Raw genomic sequence first — 20,908 nt, forward strand, 5'->3', positions numbered from 1 at the left:
ATGTATATATATATATATGTATATATATATATATAAAGAGTTTCTCTGACAATGTTTTGGAGAAATCCAGCCAACTGAGAAATCTGTGATGGAAACTAAAGATTAGAGTGACTGCATGGAAACCTTCCAACCCTGTCAGACGGAGGAGGAGGGGTGTGACTATCCCACAGGAGACGTGCAGAAAAGCTTATTAATTATAGGACCAACCAGACGGTTGTGGTGACATGAAGAACCGAATCATTTTAGATTCTTTTGTTCTGCAATTAGCTTAACCGTCGCCAAACTTCAACAAAAGCTAGCTTGGCTACGTCTTTCTCGTTGAGTTCCAGTAAAAGCGGTGAACTCCACCGGTACGATCGCGTCTCGTCTTACATTTCTGAGTTCATCGTCCAGTATGCAATGTCATCAGAGATCCAGGGGTTACTGGGAAGGCAGCCCTGCATTATGGGATCGTGGTTCTGGTACTGCTCGCTGTACTTGACAAAGCTGCACAGATGCAAAGGCATGCCGCACACACACAAAAACACCCGCACACACACACACACACACACACACAGATTTATTGTATTAGTGCAGCAGAACGCAGCAGTTAATGGCCACTAATTCCAACTTGCCCTAGGAAGGCTCCATTAGCTGCTCTTATGGAGGGAGCAGTAAGCTTAGTGGGTGGAGGAATTTGGTCCAAGCAACAGCGTGTCCATTAGATCTTATGTGCATAAGGCGCACATGTGAACGTGTGCGCCTTATGCACATAAGATCTAATGGACACATGAGAACGTGCGCGCAGACCTAAATCGAACCGACACATACCCTTCGAGGCAGACAGAGGACTTTACTCGGTTTCTTCCGAGGGCTCGTCTGGATGTTTCAATCTGTTAAGGATGAAGACAGATGTGATAAACGCGTCGCTGCACGTCTGAGCTGCAGCGACGCGTTATTTACCTCGCTTTTGTAGTAGTCGCTGTTCTAGTTCTGGAAGACGGTGAGACGGCATTGTCAACTTAAGGTTGCACACTGACTTGATTTGCAGGTAGATGTAACAGCTGTCAACAAATCGAGCACTTACTTTGACGTAACCCGAGCAGCAAGAAAAACAAAGAAAAAAGGAAAGCAGCGGCAGAGTTAGAGAGAGAGGGTAATGCTAATGCAATAAACTGATTGAAATGGGGGAGAAGATGAGGATCCGACCAGAGGGACTCGTGTGCTGGAGTTGTTTGGTCGCTCCAGACCCCAGTCCAACATGTTCTGCACCCCGGGCTAAGAAAAATAATAACAAAAAACATTATAACTAAGGATGAAACCTTTATAACGAATAAATATATTTTTTTTACATATTTGCTGAAACTCGTGAAAGTATGGTATGAGAAAAATAATCTGTGAAAAGATTGATCTCCTCCGCTCTCCTCTTCCTTTAGCCGCTATGCAGTCTGAAGAAATGCACCAACCAAAAACAACCAATCAGAGCCAGGAGGCGGGTCTTGGCACTGTCAGTCACGCTCGTGTACGCCGCTCAGTGTGCGAATGGCGGAGAAGCATATTGCCATTACAGAAAAAAAAAATGCTTATCTGCTGCCATGCTAATTAGCCGTAGCATTCACAACAGGCTATGCTAACTGCAGCATAGCTTGTTTTATTCCCCCCCCCCCACAGATTATGTATGATGCCATACTGTCGCAACATAGCAGCAGTTTCAATTCAACAAATATGTTAAAAAATATATTTTTATAAAAGTTACACAATGCTGCTTTAAATGTGTACAATTAGACATATTATAAAGCATTTTGGGTCTGCTGTGTGTTTGTACAGAAATGTGTCGCGCTGACTGGACAAGTTTGAACCTTCCTGTTGTTTTCCACACCACCAACTCTTCCTTCAATTCCAAAGTTTTTTTTCTCTTCCCTGAGCCCTCTTCCTTAATTCATAAGGTCTACCACATGGAGTCCCTATGCAAACCCTGCTACACCTCACAGCTCTCTCCTTCGCGTCTTTCCTCCACTTTTTTCCTTTAAACCTCTCCTCTTCCTCTGCATGTGTTTGTGTGAGGATAAAAGGAGGTTTATGCACTGAAGAGCTGGAGATTTTCTTATTTCTTTCCACCCCACAACACTGTGTCTGTGCTTTTGTCAGCTCTGGCTTTTAACAGATAGTCTGAATATTGCATGCGGTGAGGCACATGCGGGGAACTGTGGATGAGCATTAGTGGGACCTCTGATTGTGCGGTCCTTAACAGTTTTTCAATAGCTACCGTTGTAGCTTAAAAAAAAAAGCAGTAGTGAATCAGATAGTTATTGTGGAATAATTGGATTTTAAAAACACAAATCATAAACTTGTATAAAAATTGGTTCACATGATGCAAGCACAAAGTACGAAATTGGAACTGGAGAAACCGTAACTTTTTTAACATCCACAGTAAGGATTAGGGCTGCATCTAATGATTATCTTAGTAGTCAATTCTTCTGACAATTAGTCAGACTGAAAAGTTGGCACATTCTACATATTTTTCCATTAATCACTTAAGTCTTTTCATACAATATTAGAGGTCTAGTAAAAGATCCAAATGAACAAATAATCTTATTCCCTTTTTAAATAAGAAAAATAAACATTTTGTTGCCTAAAATGCAATATAGCATTACTTTTGTAAAGCTGGACTGGGTGAAACTAAAACTATACCACTACAAAAGTTTTGACTAAAGCATATTTACCAATGTGTAGTGATATAGCACAGTAGCTACAATAAAGTGTATCCTAGCATAGCATGATAGTTCTGACTAGCCTAGGATAGCATAGCATCAAATAATATAGTGTTTGAGTCAAGCCTAGCTTAACATAGTATACTTAGCATATCATAGCATAACAGGTATAATATAGTATTGGATAGCATAGTATAAGATAGTATGGCAAAGTACAGGATAATACAGCTTGGCATGGTATTATATAGCATAGCATAGCATTTTATGACATAGCATAGAATGGTTATAATATAGCATAGCATATCATGGCATAACATAGCATGGGATAATGTAGCATAGTGTGACATAGCACAGAAATTAAAGGGCTCTTCAGCCTGTAACAGAGCTAATTTGAGCACGTTTTCAATGTTTTTTCTTTAAATATCTACACAGATATTTGCACAGCAAAAGTAATGGCACAAAGAATCCATTAGGTTACAAATCACGCACTTGCCCATTTTATTCCCACAAGTAAGGAATGCTCCATTCCAGAAACCTCTCTGTGTCTGTCTGCAAAGTACAATTTTTTTTTTCTTTGTTCCAAAAACCTAAATGCAGAAATCAACTCTTTTCTCTGTCATCATAAATTGGTCAAGCTTCCCAGAGCAGGTTTGTGTGAAGCTTCATGGGTTAATCATAATGTCTTTTTCTAAAGGGTACCATAACTTTTGCTGCTTTAGACGAATTGCATTAGTATAGAAAAGAAAGCAGTATTGGTGTAATGGTGAGACTACCGGCGGCCTGTTGATGAGCCAGTATGCCTGCTCCTGACATTCTAGGACAATTCGGTCGGCCTTCCTCCTCTGTTTGGAGGCCCTATAAACAGAAATCACAGCGGAAGTTGGTATGCATGTTTAATGGCGCGTGGGAGCGGCGCGGCTGCGTGTAAGTGCACCTCAGTTGCTCTCTGGCTTGCATCACCACAAAGTCCCAGGTGTGGTTGATCCGCTTGTGCAACAGACTGTACCTCTCCTAAAAAGGCATGAGGGTGGGGTGGGGAGAAACGGACGGAAGAGGAGTGATGACACAAGCAAACTCATTCCTACATAATTCATCACACACACTCATTCTCTGCTTCTAGGATACACACGCACACGGTCCCTACCTTTTCATATTCCATCAGTTCTCCTTGTTTTCTGATGTTCTTTTTAGCCAAGTAGATCGCTGTGGACGCAACAGCGAAGAGAAATACAAAAGAGAGAAGATTAGTGCCAATTCTGTCTTTTTCTTCCTTATGAGGTTTAAAAACATTTTACAGATTTTCCTACCATAGTCCAGCTCTGAGGCGGGCCAGCGGGTACTTGTCCAGAAATAAGGAGTCTGGGAAAAACACAGCAATTTTTTTTTTTTTAAACTGATATCGTTCTTCACACGGACAATAAAAGAAGAGAAACAGACGCTGACAGATGGATGAGGGGATTCATTTAGGAATTTGACTGATGGAGACACAGAGTGAAAATCGGAGATAAGATACTATCAGAGTTAAAGTGGCAGTGTAGGTAAAGTTAGGCGTAAGGAAGACATTTTTCTTTTCTTGCTGTGGATACAAACATGCAGCTGATGGTCTGACCTGGAAGCGGTAAGGCGACTCGTCGGGTCGTAACACCAGGCAGCGGGGCTCTTTGAGAGGGTAGATGTATCCGTATTTGACCAGCATCTCACCAAGATGCAGGGCCTCTGATAAACAAAGAAAAAGAAGAAGACGAGAATATGCATTAGGAAGTGTAATATTAAGAAAACATATTCATGATTTTTGGCAGTTTGTCTACAAAGACAATTTGAATAGCATTTCATTCACTTGTATGTAGTCCCACTGACAGTGGCGCCTCCCCGGAAAATTTTCCATAGGAGTTTCCAGACCGGCCTGGTAAAAAATTTAGATCTGGACTTCGACTAGACCATATTGCTGTGATCTAAATCATTCAGTTTGCCATCCCAGCAGTATATTTAGGCTCGCTGTCCTCCTGGAAGCGAACCTCCGCCCCGCTCTCAAGTCTTATTTTCAGGATTGCCCTTTATTAGCAGCTTCCTGCCTGTGGTGAAAAAATAAATAAAAAATCAACATGGCGATGATGTGTTAAGGATGATATCAGTTTTCTGAGACCACAGTTTTCTGTAGCCTCATCTGACCGGAACACGTTGTTAGCAAACGTTGTATGGCTCTTTTTCAACATCCCTATAGCATGATGCTGCCACCACCATGTTTCACCATAGGGTTGGTGTATATCTGGTAATATGCTCTTATTTTTCTACCAGATTAAACTGAAGTACTTAATTTCCACTATCACCATTTGCTTGCTCAGAAGACGGCGTTAAGGTTGGTGGAAATGGCCATCTTCTTTATGAAACCGTCACTGATAAACAGAGTGTCTTCAGTCAGAGGCTTCCTCAAATTTGTTGTAACATAGACTGCTACAGGAGATGAATCCTTCCCACAGACATCGCCATCTATAACAACCGTTTAATTGAACGAGCCAAAACAACATTTAAATTTCCCTTTGGGATCAAAAATGTATTTGTGAATTTTGAATTGAATTCAAATCATGTACTGAATTCAACTGCACTGAATTATACAAATAGTATCAAATGAGAATTCGATTAAATCCATTTAAATCAGACTATGTGATTTAATTGATCTGAAAGAGGAATTTCACATTGAAAAACAAAAATCTTAGTACTCTCATTCCGCCCCATATATAAGATGCCACCCTGGGTGATTGCCCATGCCGCCCATATCAGAAACAGTCACTGGTTCTGTGTAAAAATTGGATCCGTTTGGTGTTTAGAAGATGGTAGTTATGAATTGGCACTATATTAATAAACTGAACTGAGCTAAATTAAAGTTTTAGGGACCTATTTTTTGAGTGACACCTTATTACCTTCATTCACACTCTTAAGTCCATACAGGGTGAAAAAGGAACAGTGTACACCTTTTTTTTCCAACCTTCAAATTAGTTCAGGCATGGTAATATCCCCTGAGGACCTCCACCACGAGAGAACACTAATCAAACGCACATCATCAAGCGACTTAATCAAACTCCGGCCCAACGGGGCTCACTCTATTCCTGTTTACTGGAAACTGCCACCCCTGGATTCTGGATCACACACACGCACGCACACACACACACCCGAATCACATCTACCTCGTCTCTCGTCTCATCTTGAGAGCAAACACCATATCCTGGCAACTCTCCTATGACACACAACAAGCTATAGTCACACACCTTTTATCACCCAGAGCACTCACCCTCCTCACAGATGTGGTATTTCTGAATCAGCCAGGTAATTATATCGTGGCCTGTAAAATTAAAAACATGAAAATGTAATTTAAAAAGTATAATTTCTGATATTCTGGAAGGTCCCTTTTTTGTTGTCATATTTTGGTTGTTAGCAGACAATAAAAGTGTTTTCACAAATACACACACCTGTCATGGCGTGTGGGATGACAGTGATGAGGAGCCTCTGATTTCTCATCTTCATGCCCATGTCAGGGTCCTGCATGGCCACGAGCACTTTCTCCATCTGTCGAATGGGGGCACGCGCGCACGAAACACAGAAAAGACTCGCATTAAACGCGCTCATCAATAAGTTAGAAGTTCAGAAACAAAACACAACCACGCTAAATCATGTTTTGATATATTCATTTTCTATTGTGAGGCAATAGAAAGTACCTCACAATAGAAGGCATGTTGGGTTATCTCGGTTCGCTCCTGTTGTACAGTAGAATATATATATGTATATATAAAAACAACAGCTAGCGGATTTGAAAAGCGTTACCTTCCGAAAGCATGACATTTGCTCCGGCTGCAGACCTCCTTTAGCCAGGGTGTTAATTGTCATCTTGCGGGATGCTAGAGATCACCCGGCGGGACGGCGAAGTGCAAAACACCAAAGTGCTGTCGAGAGCGCGCGGCAGCGACAGTGCACCCTTCCCCCCCCCCTGCAGGCGCGTTTCCGTGAATACCGTGGGCGCGCTCGTGTCTATATAATGAAAAACCAAAGATTTGTAGTTGAATTCGTGTGTATTTTCTGTTACTTAGTGCAATAAAAACGTTTTTTTTTTATGTTGTATTTTTTGTGTATCACACAATAAAGCAAATTACCATGTTAAAAGTTTATTTTTGGTTAAAACAAATGCAAAAAAAATAAAAATAAATAAATAAAAAATGCAGTAATTACTCCGTGTTTTTCCTATCTAAACGAATAAACTAGTCACATCTGATTTATTTTTTTATTATTTTGTATTATTTTGATTTTATTTTGATGAAATATTTAAAGTGTGCTTATAAATAAAATCCATGTTGTGCAGGATAATGTAAAAGTCAAATTGGTGAAACTTTGCTTTAAAAACATTTGAAAGACTCTTAAAAAAAATTCAATTCAAAACTGCTAATTGCTAATTCAAGTGCTAACCAGTGCTAAATCAAAATTCAAAAATACAAGTTAAAGTTATTGTGGAAAATAAATATTTTATTTCTTTGTTTATGTTTTGTGTAGTTTTTCATTTTATATTTTAACGCTAACAATATTTTAATTTATTTTATGTTGTTTATTTATAATTGTTAAATAACTAATGCTATTTTTCAATATATTATATTCATCAATATACTTTAATATTATTATATCAGATTTGCTCTGACAATGCTGGTAATTTTTATACCAAGCAGGCTTCCGTAGGAGGAGGAAGTGGTTCATTCTCTCCATTAGTGAGGTCTATTTTTATTTTATTTTTTTATTTATTTTTACTCCACTTATCATTTTTCTGCTGAATTTAGAGTCTTCGAAGAGGTAAAAGCTTGCAACGTGTCTGTTTGTCTTCTAGGAAAAGCTAGCGTGTGTGAGTTTTGGTCGCGAAGCTGAAAAATAGCCGCCAGTTGTTGCCTTGCTAACAGTAAGCATAGCAGAATGGACAGGGACCGAGTCAAGGATGAGCTGCAGAAATACGGAAAATCCTGACTCTGTGGACTTTCAGTGGGCGTTGGTCACTCTAAAACCCGACATTAAAATGAGTACTTTCTTTTTATCTATTTAGTTTCTGTTTGCGTCGTTATTTGTCCATTTCTTTACAAAAAAAAAAAAAAATATCGCATTGTTGTATTACTACTCTTTGTTGCTGCTTTTACTTTTGACAGACTTAGCAAAGTAAACTTTGCATTATCATTGCGCCTCGTGCAGAATTTCAAACTAACCAGGTATATTTAACTCTTAACAGGAACACCTTTTGGGATATGAACAGTCCGCACGTGGACAGCATCTAATGGTTGTTATGGAGACTTGTTGACCCCAAAATGCCATTTTTACCTGCAGTGTTTCTACCTCCCTTATCATTCTGCTCAGTTCCACTGTGGGAAGCTAACTATCATCCAGCCTGGTTCTCAATAGCCAAAATAAATTAGCCTTTGACTTGCATCATATTTATACCCCCAAGGAACCAGGAAGTCATTGATTACTAATTACTTTAGTTGCCAAAAATCAGTGCAATCATATGTCCATTCAGTGCGATATTTATATAAACAGTAAGTCTAATCATGCTTTTCATATATGACCTTGAACAAAAGAACTGGTTTTCAGGTTGTATTTAATTTACATTTTATTTTATTTGTAGATACTTTATGAATGTACAGTTGTTTAAAATTGCTTTTACTCCATATTATATGGAGTAGTAATGTGGAGTAAAATGAATTTTATGTTCAGTCGTGTATATTTTGTTACTGTGCTGCTGTACCAAGTGAATCTCCCCGCTGTGGGATTAATAAGACTATTCTGTTGTTTCAAACCTCAACATTTTACATGAAACCAGTAAAAAAAAAAAAAAATCCAGAAATTTGAGTTTAATAACAAATATGTTTAATACTGCCTTGTCCATATTATACATTACTTTATTGCATTTATTTTTTTAATATAAAGAAATAAAAGTGGGTATAAAAGGCACTTTAATCTAACAAACGAGCGTCATTCAAACACAAATAATTTATCTAAAGTGATAAATTTCTCCAGAAGAAATTGACTTTAAAGCTGTTGACGCGTCATTCCCTAGGGGGCTAGCTGTTCTCTACATTTGCACGGTAAAGATGATATTCAGACATTAAATGTGTGTGTGTGTGTGTGTGTGTTTTCGTTCCCCTGTCAGGTTGCGATGGGTGACATCCGTCAGTCATTGCTGCCTCGGGACGTGCTGAGCGCTGCCAAGGAGCTGCTCTACCACCTGGACATCTACATCTGCAACATGGTGCAGTCGGGCAGGCAGCCCCCTCAGGTCGACTCCAAAACCCTGGATCTGATCGAGGAGTTTATCCTGCACACGCCCAAGGACAGAAACTCACCTGTCAGGGTAAGTAAGCCCTTCCCCCCAAAAGGTCCTGTAGAGTAAATAATCAACAGCATCAAAATGTAAACACCAATTATTATTATTTTTTTCCAACAGAGGATGAGTGCTCTGCAGGAGCTGCAGCTCCTGGAGATCATGTGCAGCTGTTTCCAGGAACAGAGTCGGGACACGGTGCGCCAGCTCATGTTCTCCGCTCTCTTCAATCTCCAAGGAAACCAGGCGGACGAGAGTCGGATGGCGCTGCTGAGCAAACTGGTCTCCATGGCAGTCGCTGTGGGCAGGGTTCCCATTCTGGAATGTACTGCCACCTGGCTACAGGTGAGGAGTCCACGTAGGGCTGGGGCAATTAATCTGATCGATCATGATGAATCTCAAGGAGATTTAGGTAGAACAGATTTACTTACTTACTTATTATCTTAAATGCAAAACGTATATATTTTTTGTACAGCAATGCCTTAATTGCTGCTCTCAATATGTTGTTCTTTCAGCAAATTGCCTTTGTTGAGCCCGTAAATGTTAACAATTAATCAATTCGTAAAATAGTTGACGACTACTTCTATAATCGATTAATCCGATTCATCGTTTCAGCAGTATTGTGACGAAGAAGGAAAGTAATTTACGGTGATGCTTATTTTTACAAATAAAAATCAGAATAGAGTGTTATGCTTTTATTTCTGGCCCCCTCTAATATGTTGCCCTTGAATAAAACTCTTAAGCCTCTTGTCATGTGTAGTGTGAAAGTGTTCATGCTCTGCCTGCGGTTGTGCCTACAGAGGACCCATCGTGTGTACTGCGTCCGCCTGGCGCAGGTGCTGGTGGACGACTACTGCAGCATGGTACCGGGATCTGGGCCCACCCTTCACAACATCCACAGCGCCAGCCCTCGCTTCTGCTGCCAGTTCATCACAGCCGTCACAACTCTGTATGACCTCACCTCCGGTACGTCAGGATCACGCAGAAATCACATCCTCCGCGTTGCAGCGGAACACCTAGCAACCTCGGCAACACGACTTTTTTTTTTTTATTATTTTTTTTTTTTTTTCATTTTTCCAGACGAGCTCACGCCTCCAATGGAGCTCCTCCAGATGATCGTGTCGTGGATCCAAGACGACCCCCGGCTGGTCCTGATCACCTTCCTGAACTCGCCCCTGTCCGGCAGCCAGCCAATCAGCTCTCTGGACATGACGCCACTTGGTGGGTTGATCCGCTGGTGCATCAAAGCGCCGCTGGCCTACAGGCGGGACAAGAAGCAGGTGAACGACGGGAGCTCTGACAGTGAGCCGGACACGGCGCGCCTCTTCTCTGCTCTACATCTAAGTGTTCTTCAGGTGGGTGTGTGTGTGTGTGTGTGTGTGTGTGTGTGTGTGTGTGTGTGTGTGTGTGTGCGTGCAGGCGCGCGCGCTCTAGTTAAACATTAAATATATGTTGCAACATGACAAGGGTATCACATCTCACAGATCAGTGAAAAGTTTTAATAAAAAAAATAACAAAGGAGAAGGAAGGAAGTCAGCTATGCTAGCTTGACTTTGACAACCTTAACATGTCGGTGTGCTGCAGAATTTAGGGTGTTTCGGTTGAGTTAAAATAAAAAGGCGACCCACACATCAACTCTGACAGGTTGTTGTGGAGCAGGTGTTTAAATTAGATAATCAACCACCACTGTGTTCAGAGCTCAGATGATTGTTTATTAATTATTGTAAAATAAACATAAAACTTGAAGACATAAAACTGTAACGGACCAAATGTTCTCTTCATTGTGTGGGAAATGTTTGCATGTTTTATGGTGTTAGATCCTGATATGCTCATGGAGCTGTTGTCAGTCGGTTGCTATGGCAATGAATCTTTGTGTAGCGTAGCCGATATGAGTGGTTTTGAGTTGTTCTTCAATTACTTTTTTGTTATTTTTCCCTTTGCACTTCAGAGTTGTGCACACGTGCGAAATTTCTGCATCTATACATTCAGTCCAAACAGTGACAACAACCAAACTGTTTTTTTTTTCTCTCCATCTTCTCCCTAATGTAGGTGTTCATGCTTTTACCCAACATACTCAACGAGAAGGGGCTCTTCGGTCGCCTAGCGCTGCTTCAGATGGAGTCGGTAGCCACCCTGACCTCCGATCTCTCGCGCCTCCTGGACCAGGCTGACAAACACACTCACGCAGCCACCGGCAACACACATGCTGCGTCCCAGCTGGCCCTGGACCGGCTGGCCCAGGCTCTGCAGGTGGCGATGGCCAGCGGAGCGCTGCTCTGCTCCAGAGGTACAAGATGGAGTCTGGGGAAGCCATTGCTGCTTTAGGTCAAACCAATGGTTAACCTTAATGTTTTGTCGATAAAATACATTCAAAAACTGTCTTTGATTCACCATTCAGGTGAAATAGCCAATAACATTCTGTCGTACCTAAAGTTACTACCTTAGGTACGACTGAAGTAGTAATTTTTCTTTTGGGGAAACACTAAGACAATAAAAGAGGTAAAATTACGAGAATAAACTTATACTAGAATAAAGTCATAATTTTAAGAGAATAAAGTCGTACAAGATTAATAAGAATAAATTCTTATGACGACTTTATTGTCGTAATATCGACTATTCTCGAAATATGACTTTGTTCTCATATTGACTTTATTATCATAATATTTCCATTTTATTCTCAATATCACGACTTTATTCTTGTAATATTGAGTTTATTCTCATCTTATGACTTTATTCTTGTGCTACTATGACATAATTTTTATATTATAATTTTATTCTGGTAATACTACCAGATAATTCTCATGCTATTTCAAATTTATTCTTGTAATTTTATGACTTTGTTTTCATACTATTATGACTTTATTCAATTCTTTGACTTTACTCTTGTAATATTGTGACTTTATTCATGTTCAAGTTTATTTTCATTATTTTATTTTATTTTATTTTATTTTTCTTAACATGGCCCTAATACTTTGTTGTCCTTTTCTAATTATGGTTCAAACCAGCCCAATGAAGTATTACTGAAGTAGAACTACATCTTTAGTAGTACTGGGTCTAAACACAGTGCCAAACAATGAAAGAAAACTTTCCCGCCATAAAATGAAGTCCATAATCTGACAAAAATGTTAAAGTGGAGATTATATTGCGGTAACCTAGACAGCAGTCAGAACCAATGCAATACATTTTCTAAGAGTTTCTGTTTTTTGGTGCACAGAATTCAAGTTTGGAGTCAATGAATTAAATCTTTTTGTTCATCTGAGGCGTCTTTGGTGTTTACATCAAATGATAGTAAGTTTTTAAGAGATGCATTTTTGTTTTCACAGAGGACCTGAGAGCCATCTGTTCACGGCTCCCTCACAACAAGTAAGACATTTTCTCTCTGTTTTTTAATGCATAAATAGATTTAAATCTTGGTTTGAACTAGGCCATTTTAACGCCTTCATATGCTTTCATGGTAGCGCTGACTCTGTCACATTGTCCCCAGTTTCAAGTTCTTAGTTGTTGTTTTTTTAGTTGATGTTTTTGCTGTACTTATTAAGTTTTCATACCATAGTAAATAGATATTGGTCAAAATCAGCATCAGCTGGTAAGATTTTTAAAGGTTAGCTGTTAGCCAGAAAACTGCGGTCAGTGCACCCCTATTATATACCCTTGCTAGCTAGCTAGGCAGTTAGCTTTCTTTGTGTCTATCATGGGTAAGAGAGCATTTTTCACCAGTTAGCTGGACGAAGTTTCTACATTTCTGTGGAGATGCAGGTCTTACTTCATAATGGTGTTAAATATGACTTGGTTATCTCTAATCTTAAGACCTGCTTGAACCAAGATGTGTCCGGTTTTTTGTTTTCCCCTCCGTCTTTCCCCTTTCCAGTCTGCTCCAGTTGGTTCTGTCCGGACCGGTGATGTACTATAATAACATCCACACCCCTCCGCTGGCCTACAGCCCCCACGCCGCTCACTCTCCCATCCCCGCGCACCCCACGCTGCCGCCTCACACACCCCACACGCCTCTGGCCGCCCACCCGGCCCCTCACGCCCAGTACCCCGCTCAGCCCTTCATGACGGGGATGCCGTTCCCCTTCCGACCCGGCCACTAAGAAAAAGAAAACACAGACTGCCACTCTGTGACTGCAGACATGAGGGATATGACAAGTATTTGAAGGAATGTTTGAATTTATGAACGCTTGTGAATGTTTTACAGTGTATCTGCATTGAATAAATATTTTTTTACTTTACATGTGGTGTAGTTCTTGACTTTTACCACTTGTGGTCGCTGTTGCATCTACAAACGCACGTGGTCAAAAAAAATAGGCTTAAATTTCTAATCTTTACAAATTAGAAAAACCAACATGACTTTTAATTACTCTTTCTGTTCGGGATTTCTAAAGCTGCATGGCATTAAAACACTTGCCAAAAGAAAAAGTGTTGTGTAAACTCAACTGACAACAGTATTCTTGAGAAATTTACTCAGGAAAAGCAAGTGGAGCAATAATGAGGAAATTCTGTCATGATGTGACTTGTATGGTTTAGAATATTTACTACACACACTCGCACAGAACATTAAGAAACATCTGAAGGTGGACTGTTCAGCTCTTTCCCACACTCAGCGGGGTTTCATTGCGTAACTATGAGGTGTCACTATCTTCCAGCATGCAGGAGTTGAGCCCTGTTTTCATACAGATAGGATATCATCCAACAGCCTTAACACCCCCCCTCTCCTTCGCCCCCCACCTTCACCCTCACTGCTCTCATTTAAGATGAAAATTGCATCATCTCCCCATCGCAGCTGCTTTCCAATTTCTCATTTCAATACAAAACAAAGATTTAGGGGAATTTCAACCTGTTAATGTGGACTAACTCTCACAATTTTCCTTTGTCTTCACTTCCTTTAAGTGGAAAAGGAGGAACTATAAACATGAAATACTTTAGCTATGATTAGCATGTTTGCTCTTCCTTTTCACAGGTGAAATGCCTGAGCAATCGTCCAGTAATAATTACTTCTGCACATCCCAGATCGTCTATGCAAACACTGATCCTCGGCGTTTCACCTCGAAGCAAATGCAGCTGCGGGTTTGTTGCGATGTTGGGGAGATTGGGCCACCTGCTGGGTTTCCTCCCTGCAGAGCGGGTGGGGCGGCGATAAGAATATCCTTTTCTTGGAAAGAGATGCGTCGCTGTCGTGGCGGTTGAGGTGTCCGATAAAGACGCAATTCGAGTGAAAAGGCGGGATCGTGGTGGGGGGAGGGGAGGTGGGGCAGAGTGGCTTCTGTGGTCGCGATGAAGAGAGGAACCAGTTTGCTTGCTTACAGATTTCTTTGGATTGTGTTTCTGTCGTTGTTTGGAAAAAGCTATGAAAAGTAGCCCGATGTGAAAAAGTGAAACCTCCAAAGCCTGCAGTCATTACTTTGCAATGTTTGCAATAAATTAAGTAATTTTTCATAGCTTTGTTTTGATTCAGCGTCGCTGAAGGATTTTCCAACCTGTTTAACCTGAAACAGTCTGTACATTGACTAGGCCTCTCAAAACCCTTAATTTTGCTATTACTGAGAGGGGCAATATTATGCAAATCAACATGTTTTTGAGCTTAACATCATGTTATAGTATTACTCCCTCATCAAAAACATACCTGGAATGTTGCCTTGATTCATTCATGCATGTTTGAGAAATCCTTTAATCTCCAAGGCAACCATTAAGCTGTGCAAAACACCTGGGTGGACCTAGCTGTGCCTTCAATTGTGAAGCTCCACCTCGGAGATACAGTTTCTGAGCTTCCGGCTCACAGAGGAGCGACTCCCCCACTCAGCTCCTTCAGACTAGCCAGCAGCAATTGGCAAACACCTGGTGGAGCTGCACATCTGCTGAACTTATGCTAGCTACTTCTCAGTACTGGTAAAGCGGTAGTTAAAGGGTTAATAGAGGAGCCATGTTGTGATGACTTTCTAAAGGCAGAGTTTCAGAAAGAGCAGGAGTTTTTAAAGAGACAGAGGCCCAATTTCAAGGCGTTAAATTAGGAAGTAAAATTGAACATATCTTGCATTTTTATAACAACTGAAGTTAACACTTGATTGTGCTACAAAATGGCACCTTGTGGCTAGAAAACACATTATACTGACCCTTTGAAAATTTTATGTTTACCCAAGTTGTATTTTTGAATCACTAATCTTGACCTTTTGTAATGCCTTCTGTTCTTTAGATGTTTTTCTGGGTTCCTTTCTTACTTCCTGGATGAGTTGTTCACATACTGCAGGACCAAGTTGGCTTGGAAAGCTTTTTTTCTCTCTTTCTTGAGAAATGAAATTGTTTTTTTTTCTGTATACTCAGGTTATCTTTGTCTGATATTAAAATGTGTTTGAGTCTGAAACATTTACTTGTGACAAAAAAAAATTCCAATGCAACTTTGTATGGGGGCAAACACTTTTTAAATCTCCATGTACAGACCACTGAGGTGACAAAATTTATTTATAAACCGTTTTTTACATTTTTTTAAAAAAAGTTACCCAAATATTTCTTTATCGCAGTATCTGCAGTTTTTCACTGAATGTGGACTTTTTCTATTTCCACAGCAGGAAACCAAAACAAACCTCACCTGTTCTCTTTGCACATAGAGTAGTTACATGAGGCAGAGTTTCCGTGGTTTCAGGGAAAATTGTGGTTTGGTGTTGGCCCGACTTAGTCTTGCAGGTGTGTGTCTGCCTGCAAACGCTCCAGCTGCAGAAAATACATAACCCACAACCCCCAGGCCAAACCTGCATCAGATTCACTGGGTCCTCCAAGCTAACTTTGCAGCAGATGTGAGAACCTTACCCTGAGTAAGACACAACTGAACCATGTCAGTCATTAACTAAAGGCCATTTCCAATGAAAGCTCAAGCTGCAATTAAACCCCTTTTTTTTTTTTTTTTTTTAAAGCTGTTTAACCTGTTAATCCACACCCATTTTTAGGATCAGATGCGGGAAAGCCGTAGGTTAGAACATAACAACCTCCTGATAGTTACTGAAGTTGAGAAATTATTTAAAAACAAAACAAACTCAGCTGCAATTGTTCTACACTGAATCTGACATGTAACGTGTAAAAACACTACTTAAATTTATTTATATTTTTGTCACGTTGTATGGGATTTTGCTATGATGCAATCTGATGGAACAACACAGAGGGATGCAGAAGTTTGTTTAAAGCAGTCTGGGACAGCTCCACATCGCTGAGCGTCTCCACCAGCTTCACACATCTGGAGTCTGACATCTTTGAATACCAAATTTTAAGTCTTGCTGCAGATTTTCTATTGGATTTTGGTCTGAACTTTAACTAGGCCATTATAGCGTGCATTTCTCTAAACCAGGAATGTCAAACTCACTTTCATTTCAGCCCACATCAAGATCCTGAATGCCCTCAAAGGGGTAGTTATGGCAGAATGTGTTGCTAAAACTACCTATTAACGAAAGTCTTAAAATATTACAGCTTTCTCTCCATTAGATGAGTACTTCTAAAAATAATTAATAATATTTAACATTAAAGTAATTGGGGACTGTACAAATAATAACTGAATTGATTTGAATGATAAAATAATACTTCAGCAGGACTGTTATCTTCAAGTTATTTTTTGGCCACAGAAGTGGCTAAGGCGGGCCAGATTTGGGCCGAAGGCCTCGAGTTTGACACATAATCTACAGCTCTGCCTGCCTCTTCCAACTTTATAATAATGCACTCACACGTACAGAGGACTGCACATCCTTAAAGTCTTTAAAAGTCTTAAATTCATGTAGCTAAAATTAAGATCTTTAAATGCCTTAAATTAATTTTATAAAGTAAGTAGACCTTTAATACATTAATTGCAGGTCTAAAATTTTGTCTTAACGGGAGTACATAATGTATGTATTTTTTTAATCTTGCAGGACTTTTCTGTCAGGCAAAAGTTTGAGTCATACCCAAACATCTCATGTGACTCCACTGTGGTCCAGGCTACTGCTAGCTTACTGCTAATACCTTTGCTAGCTAGCTAACATTCTTCCTTTTATCAGATTTTTAAGTAAGTTCATATTTATCGTGAGTTGGCTGGACAAAGTTCATACGTTTCTAGTTAGCTTTAAATCCCATTCATTCTTACATTTCAGTTGGTGAAATCTGCAGAAACATAAAATTCCAATGAAATGTATTTGAAGTTTGTTCTTGTGACACTTCAAAATGTACATTCCTATTTTTTTCAAGTCATGCTTTGTGTAATTGATTTCTTTGTAACAGTGGCTCTCCAAGTAGCAGGATGTAAAAAAAACAAAAAAAAAAACAGTGCTGGCTTTTGTAATCGAACGCAATAAAGCTCTCAAAACAGGTTTCAGCTTCTTTTCCCCTAGCAATGTTTTTGTTGAAAATGATGCAGGTGTTACAGTTCCTACAATAACAACCTGAAAACCACCTTTCAGCGGGCTTATCTGACCTGCAATGAACAGGAAACTGGGAGCGAATTTACTGTCAGGCACCATAATGAAGGCCTGTCTGGTTATTTCCTATTTACCTGAGACGTTTTGGAATTAAAGAGCACAAGCACTGCGGTTTCTACGGGACCACCCTCATTAGTTTCCTTTAAAGACGAAATCCCTGCCAAGGTTGCAGCCTGAGAATCCTGAGCTTAACTGTCTTTACCTCAAAGGCGGCTCCTGAGTGTTGGCACAACATGGTTTTCAGAGGGATTTTGTGGTATTGTGGGAAACACAAGTTCTTCCTTTCTCATAACTCCTCTTGGAATCTGTTTCTTCGAGCTGAGTGAGGCCTTCAATGATGAGCTTCTTGTGTTTAGGTATGCTCTACCTATCACTGTTCTGATATAATTTGGAATAATCCATGTGCTGTTGTTGCTTATCTCTTTAGCCATGCTAGCAGTAGATTAGCAGCAAATGTAGTTAACAAGCACACCTTTGTACAAATAAAGCATGCTGAACTCTATGTTTAAACCTGCTTTGTTCTAACTGAGCTTTCATGAGTCTGAGCTTTCATGAGTACTTAGTTGTTTTTTTTAACAGTTTCTCTTTAAAGAAACCGTTTTTGTTTTCAAAGGCCTGTGATCTGATTGGCTCCTGCAGTGCAGATTCAACTTGCTCCACAGTTGAAACTCAATTTTCAACTTTCAGTGTTCTACTGGAGGAATGATCTATTAAGAATAAGACTTAATTGCCTGGTCTGTAAACAACTTCTAAAATTCTACTGGAGTAATTCATGTCAATGGGAAGAAGCCCAGATGGAGCACTGGAGGGAGATGAGAATCAACCAGAATTACGCATAGAAAGGCAATGGCAAGGCTAAAATCATGTATGGATTTTGTAAGACTAAGAAAAGGGTTTTAGTTTAACTGTTAAATGTAATATTAACCATTTAGAAAGTCGCTGTATGAAGTCACATCTCTCTGGAAAAGAAAATTGCACAATAAAATAATTTATACTACAAAATAGCAGAAAAAATGGTTCTATCAAGTAAAACATTTTCTCAAAAGAGGATGTTTTTCTAAAGTGGGACCAAAATAAAAAAAAAGATGTGTTTTGTAGCAATTTCAGAATTTCTTACCACACTTTTTTTCAGCCTGAAAATACAGAACATTTTCAAAAGGTCCAGTTAGAGTCAACCAGCTTGCGGTTTCTCTTTTCCGAGAAAGCAGTTGCCTCACTGCTTTCGCACAGTCGGAACTTTGTTGCAGCGGTGCGAGTGTCGGCTGCAAAAACAGTGGAAACGTTCGGATTGGTCTGAACGACGTTACCTGCGACCTGAGAATAGTGAGACCACCGTGATCAAACCGAGGGGAAAAAAACGAGACAGTTACATTTCACTCTGACGCTCGTCTCCTCCGCGGCAACATCACATTCTTGACCTTAAACATGTGTGCAACCATATCAACCACTTAGAATAAAATATGTGCTGAACTTTTAAGGGCTCTAAATGCTTGAGTATGGGGAAAAAAGTCTGCACAGTAGGGATTTTAGGCAGTTGAGTGTAACTGTACATCTTCTAAAAAGAAATGGTTAGTTTCTTCACACCTTCACTGTATTTGTACTCCTAAAATGTGAGGAGGTTTCCTAACATTTCCTCACATTTTGTCCAATCACAACCACAGACTTTAATATTCACAGGAGACAAACCAAAACACAGCAACACATAATTGTGAAGTTACAGAATACGTGGTTTTCAAGATGTATTAGTCTGATGTTGACAACACGCATTCATTCATTCATTCAAACATCCATTGGATTGTGTCCTAGAAGAAGATCCACACTTCACTTATTCACTTAGCTACTTTTTGGGGTTGTGTGCCTGTCGTGTTGCACGTAATAAATCATTAATTTTATTTGTTAAACAAAACAACAACAACAAAAAAAAACCTTAAAAGTGTGTCGGGTAATTATTCTCATCACATCTTAGGGCGTACTTCTTAGAACACCTTACCTTTCAGAAAGTCCATCAACCATCTTGACACTAAAACCTTTGACTGTACTTGTTTACAAAATGGCTTGAATTCAGTCAGACTGGATGAAAAACTTTTACGTTTTGGATATAAGCTAGACTTTGACTGGGCCGTTCGACATCATGAGAAATGCTTTGATCTAAACCAGGAATGTCAAACTCAATTATCATTTTGGGCCGTATCCAAAATCTGAATGTTTATTAAAGGGCCGGTTGTGCCAGATTATATTGATAAAACCAATTAAACTGTTAAGGTATCAATAAATAGCTGTTCCTCCAGGATGTTGTGATTGTTTTAGTGTTTTTTTTTTTCAATCAAAATTTGCAGATTTTGTCACAAAAATGTACAAATATTTGTAAGGAATCTTTACGATATTTGTGCTAATGTATGATGCTAAATGTGACTTTTTAATTACTCGCTGTATCAAGTTACGGACCGTCACTTGACATCAAGTGAGGCTGAGGCAACATTCACTTAAACTCAACATTTTTGACCAATTTTGAGAAAAAAATGTGGAGATTTGTTGATTTTGTGTGAATTTATTGATGTAATTTGGAGTCGAGAGGGCCACATTAAAAAAAAGCCACTATGGGCCAGATTTGGCCCCTGGGCCTTGAGTTTGACACATGTGACCGTTCCTCTGCAGCTCGGCCGTTCTCTCCCAGAAAGGTGAACCTCCATTCCCATTCTACAGTTCTTCCTGTTATTGGTGCACTGCACTTTTTCCCTTCCATTTGACTTTCTCTGAAAATCGTGTAACATTTCAACAATATTCAGGGTTTCGTTCTTTTTTTTTATATTCACAAAGCTGGGTAACGCAGAACCGCCACATGGAAATCTGAAGCCAACCAGAGATGGTACTAACTGTTCTCTCTAATTCTCACAAATTGCACGTTAGGAAGAGGAGCCAAGCATAAACATGTCATTATTGAAGTCACACAAAAGGAGGGATTAGAGGTGCAATCATGTAATCTCCTCCGAGGCTGTTTTCGCTCAGTCGTCATCAATGATTAAAATGTAAGGGCAAATAAACATAAGTACAAACTGTAAAAAAAAAAACAAAAACACTCAAAGAACAGCCAAATTTCTGTTTAAAGTTTTACTAATAATTCACCACCAGTGGCGACTGATTCACCCCAACCCGCCAACGATGCCCAATCACACAGGCTGTTGATTTGTCAACACATGTCTGCGCAGACGTCAAATGATCAATTTGTTCTTGCTGCTGAGTCATGATTTGTGTGCTTTATTTACTTATCTTTTTGCTTTATAAAGTCTGAACAAAATACCCTCCTTTTATTTACAAGGTTCAGATTCAGCAATAGAGGGCAAATGGTTAGCAGGTGCAGGGTTAGAGTTTGAACTTTAAGCTTTAGCTCGAGCTGTTCTATATTAATCCTGTGTGTTAAAAGAGAAGGTCTCAGACAACGTAACTGGAAA

General features: G+C 39.7%; 2 protein-coding genes across 5 annotated transcripts; one reads left to right on the forward strand and one right to left on the reverse strand.

The window, feature by feature from the left end:
- Positions 1-94: 94 nt before the first annotated feature.
- On the reverse strand, positions 95-6,643 carry LOC106958037 (regulator of G-protein signaling 11-like). 2 transcript variants are annotated; one of them, XM_015049732.1, is made up of 12 exons: positions 6,507-6,643; positions 6,155-6,251; positions 5,977-6,027; positions 4,300-4,406; positions 3,998-4,049; positions 3,835-3,893; positions 3,625-3,701; positions 3,464-3,545; positions 1,189-1,257; positions 943-966; positions 811-872; positions 95-486 (listed from the first exon to the last, which is right to left on the reverse strand). In XM_015049732.1, the coding sequence occupies exons 1-12, from the start codon at positions 6,567-6,569 to the stop codon at positions 369-371; spliced, it is 861 nt and encodes a 286-aa protein (XP_014905218.1). In that variant the 5' UTR covers positions 6,570-6,643; the 3' UTR covers positions 95-368. The 2 variants fall into 2 exon arrangements, 1 of the variants encoding a protein (XP_014905218.1); XR_001427080.1 differs by lacking the exon at positions 95-486 and having other exon boundaries at positions 812-872; positions 943-972; positions 1,067-1,257.
- Positions 6,644-7,395: 752 nt separating this feature from the next.
- On the forward strand, positions 7,396-13,262 carry LOC106958042 (uncharacterized protein C7orf26 homolog). 3 transcript variants are annotated; one of them, XM_015049742.1, is made up of 8 exons: positions 7,396-7,517; positions 8,860-9,060; positions 9,154-9,375; positions 9,831-9,996; positions 10,111-10,385; positions 11,080-11,317; positions 12,354-12,393; positions 12,899-13,262. In XM_015049742.1, the coding sequence occupies exons 2-8, from the start codon at positions 8,866-8,868 to the stop codon at positions 13,122-13,124; spliced, it is 1,362 nt and encodes a 453-aa protein (XP_014905228.1). In that variant the 5' UTR covers positions 7,396-7,517; positions 8,860-8,865; the 3' UTR covers positions 13,125-13,262. The 3 variants fall into 3 exon arrangements, with proteins under 3 accessions (XP_014905228.1, XP_014905229.1, XP_014905230.1); XM_015049743.1 differs by having other exon boundaries at positions 7,420-7,440; XM_015049744.1 differs by lacking the exon at positions 7,396-7,517 and adding an exon at positions 7,642-7,710.
- Positions 13,263-20,908: the final 7,646 nt, after the last annotated feature.

Source organism: Poecilia latipinna, unplaced genomic scaffold (genome assembly GCF_001443285.1).
Source record: "Poecilia latipinna isolate Pla-1442-1.1 unplaced genomic scaffold, P_latipinna-1.0 Scaffold958, whole genome shotgun sequence".
In the NCBI taxonomy this organism is placed as follows: Eukaryota; Metazoa; Chordata; class Actinopteri; order Cyprinodontiformes; family Poeciliidae; genus Poecilia; species Poecilia latipinna.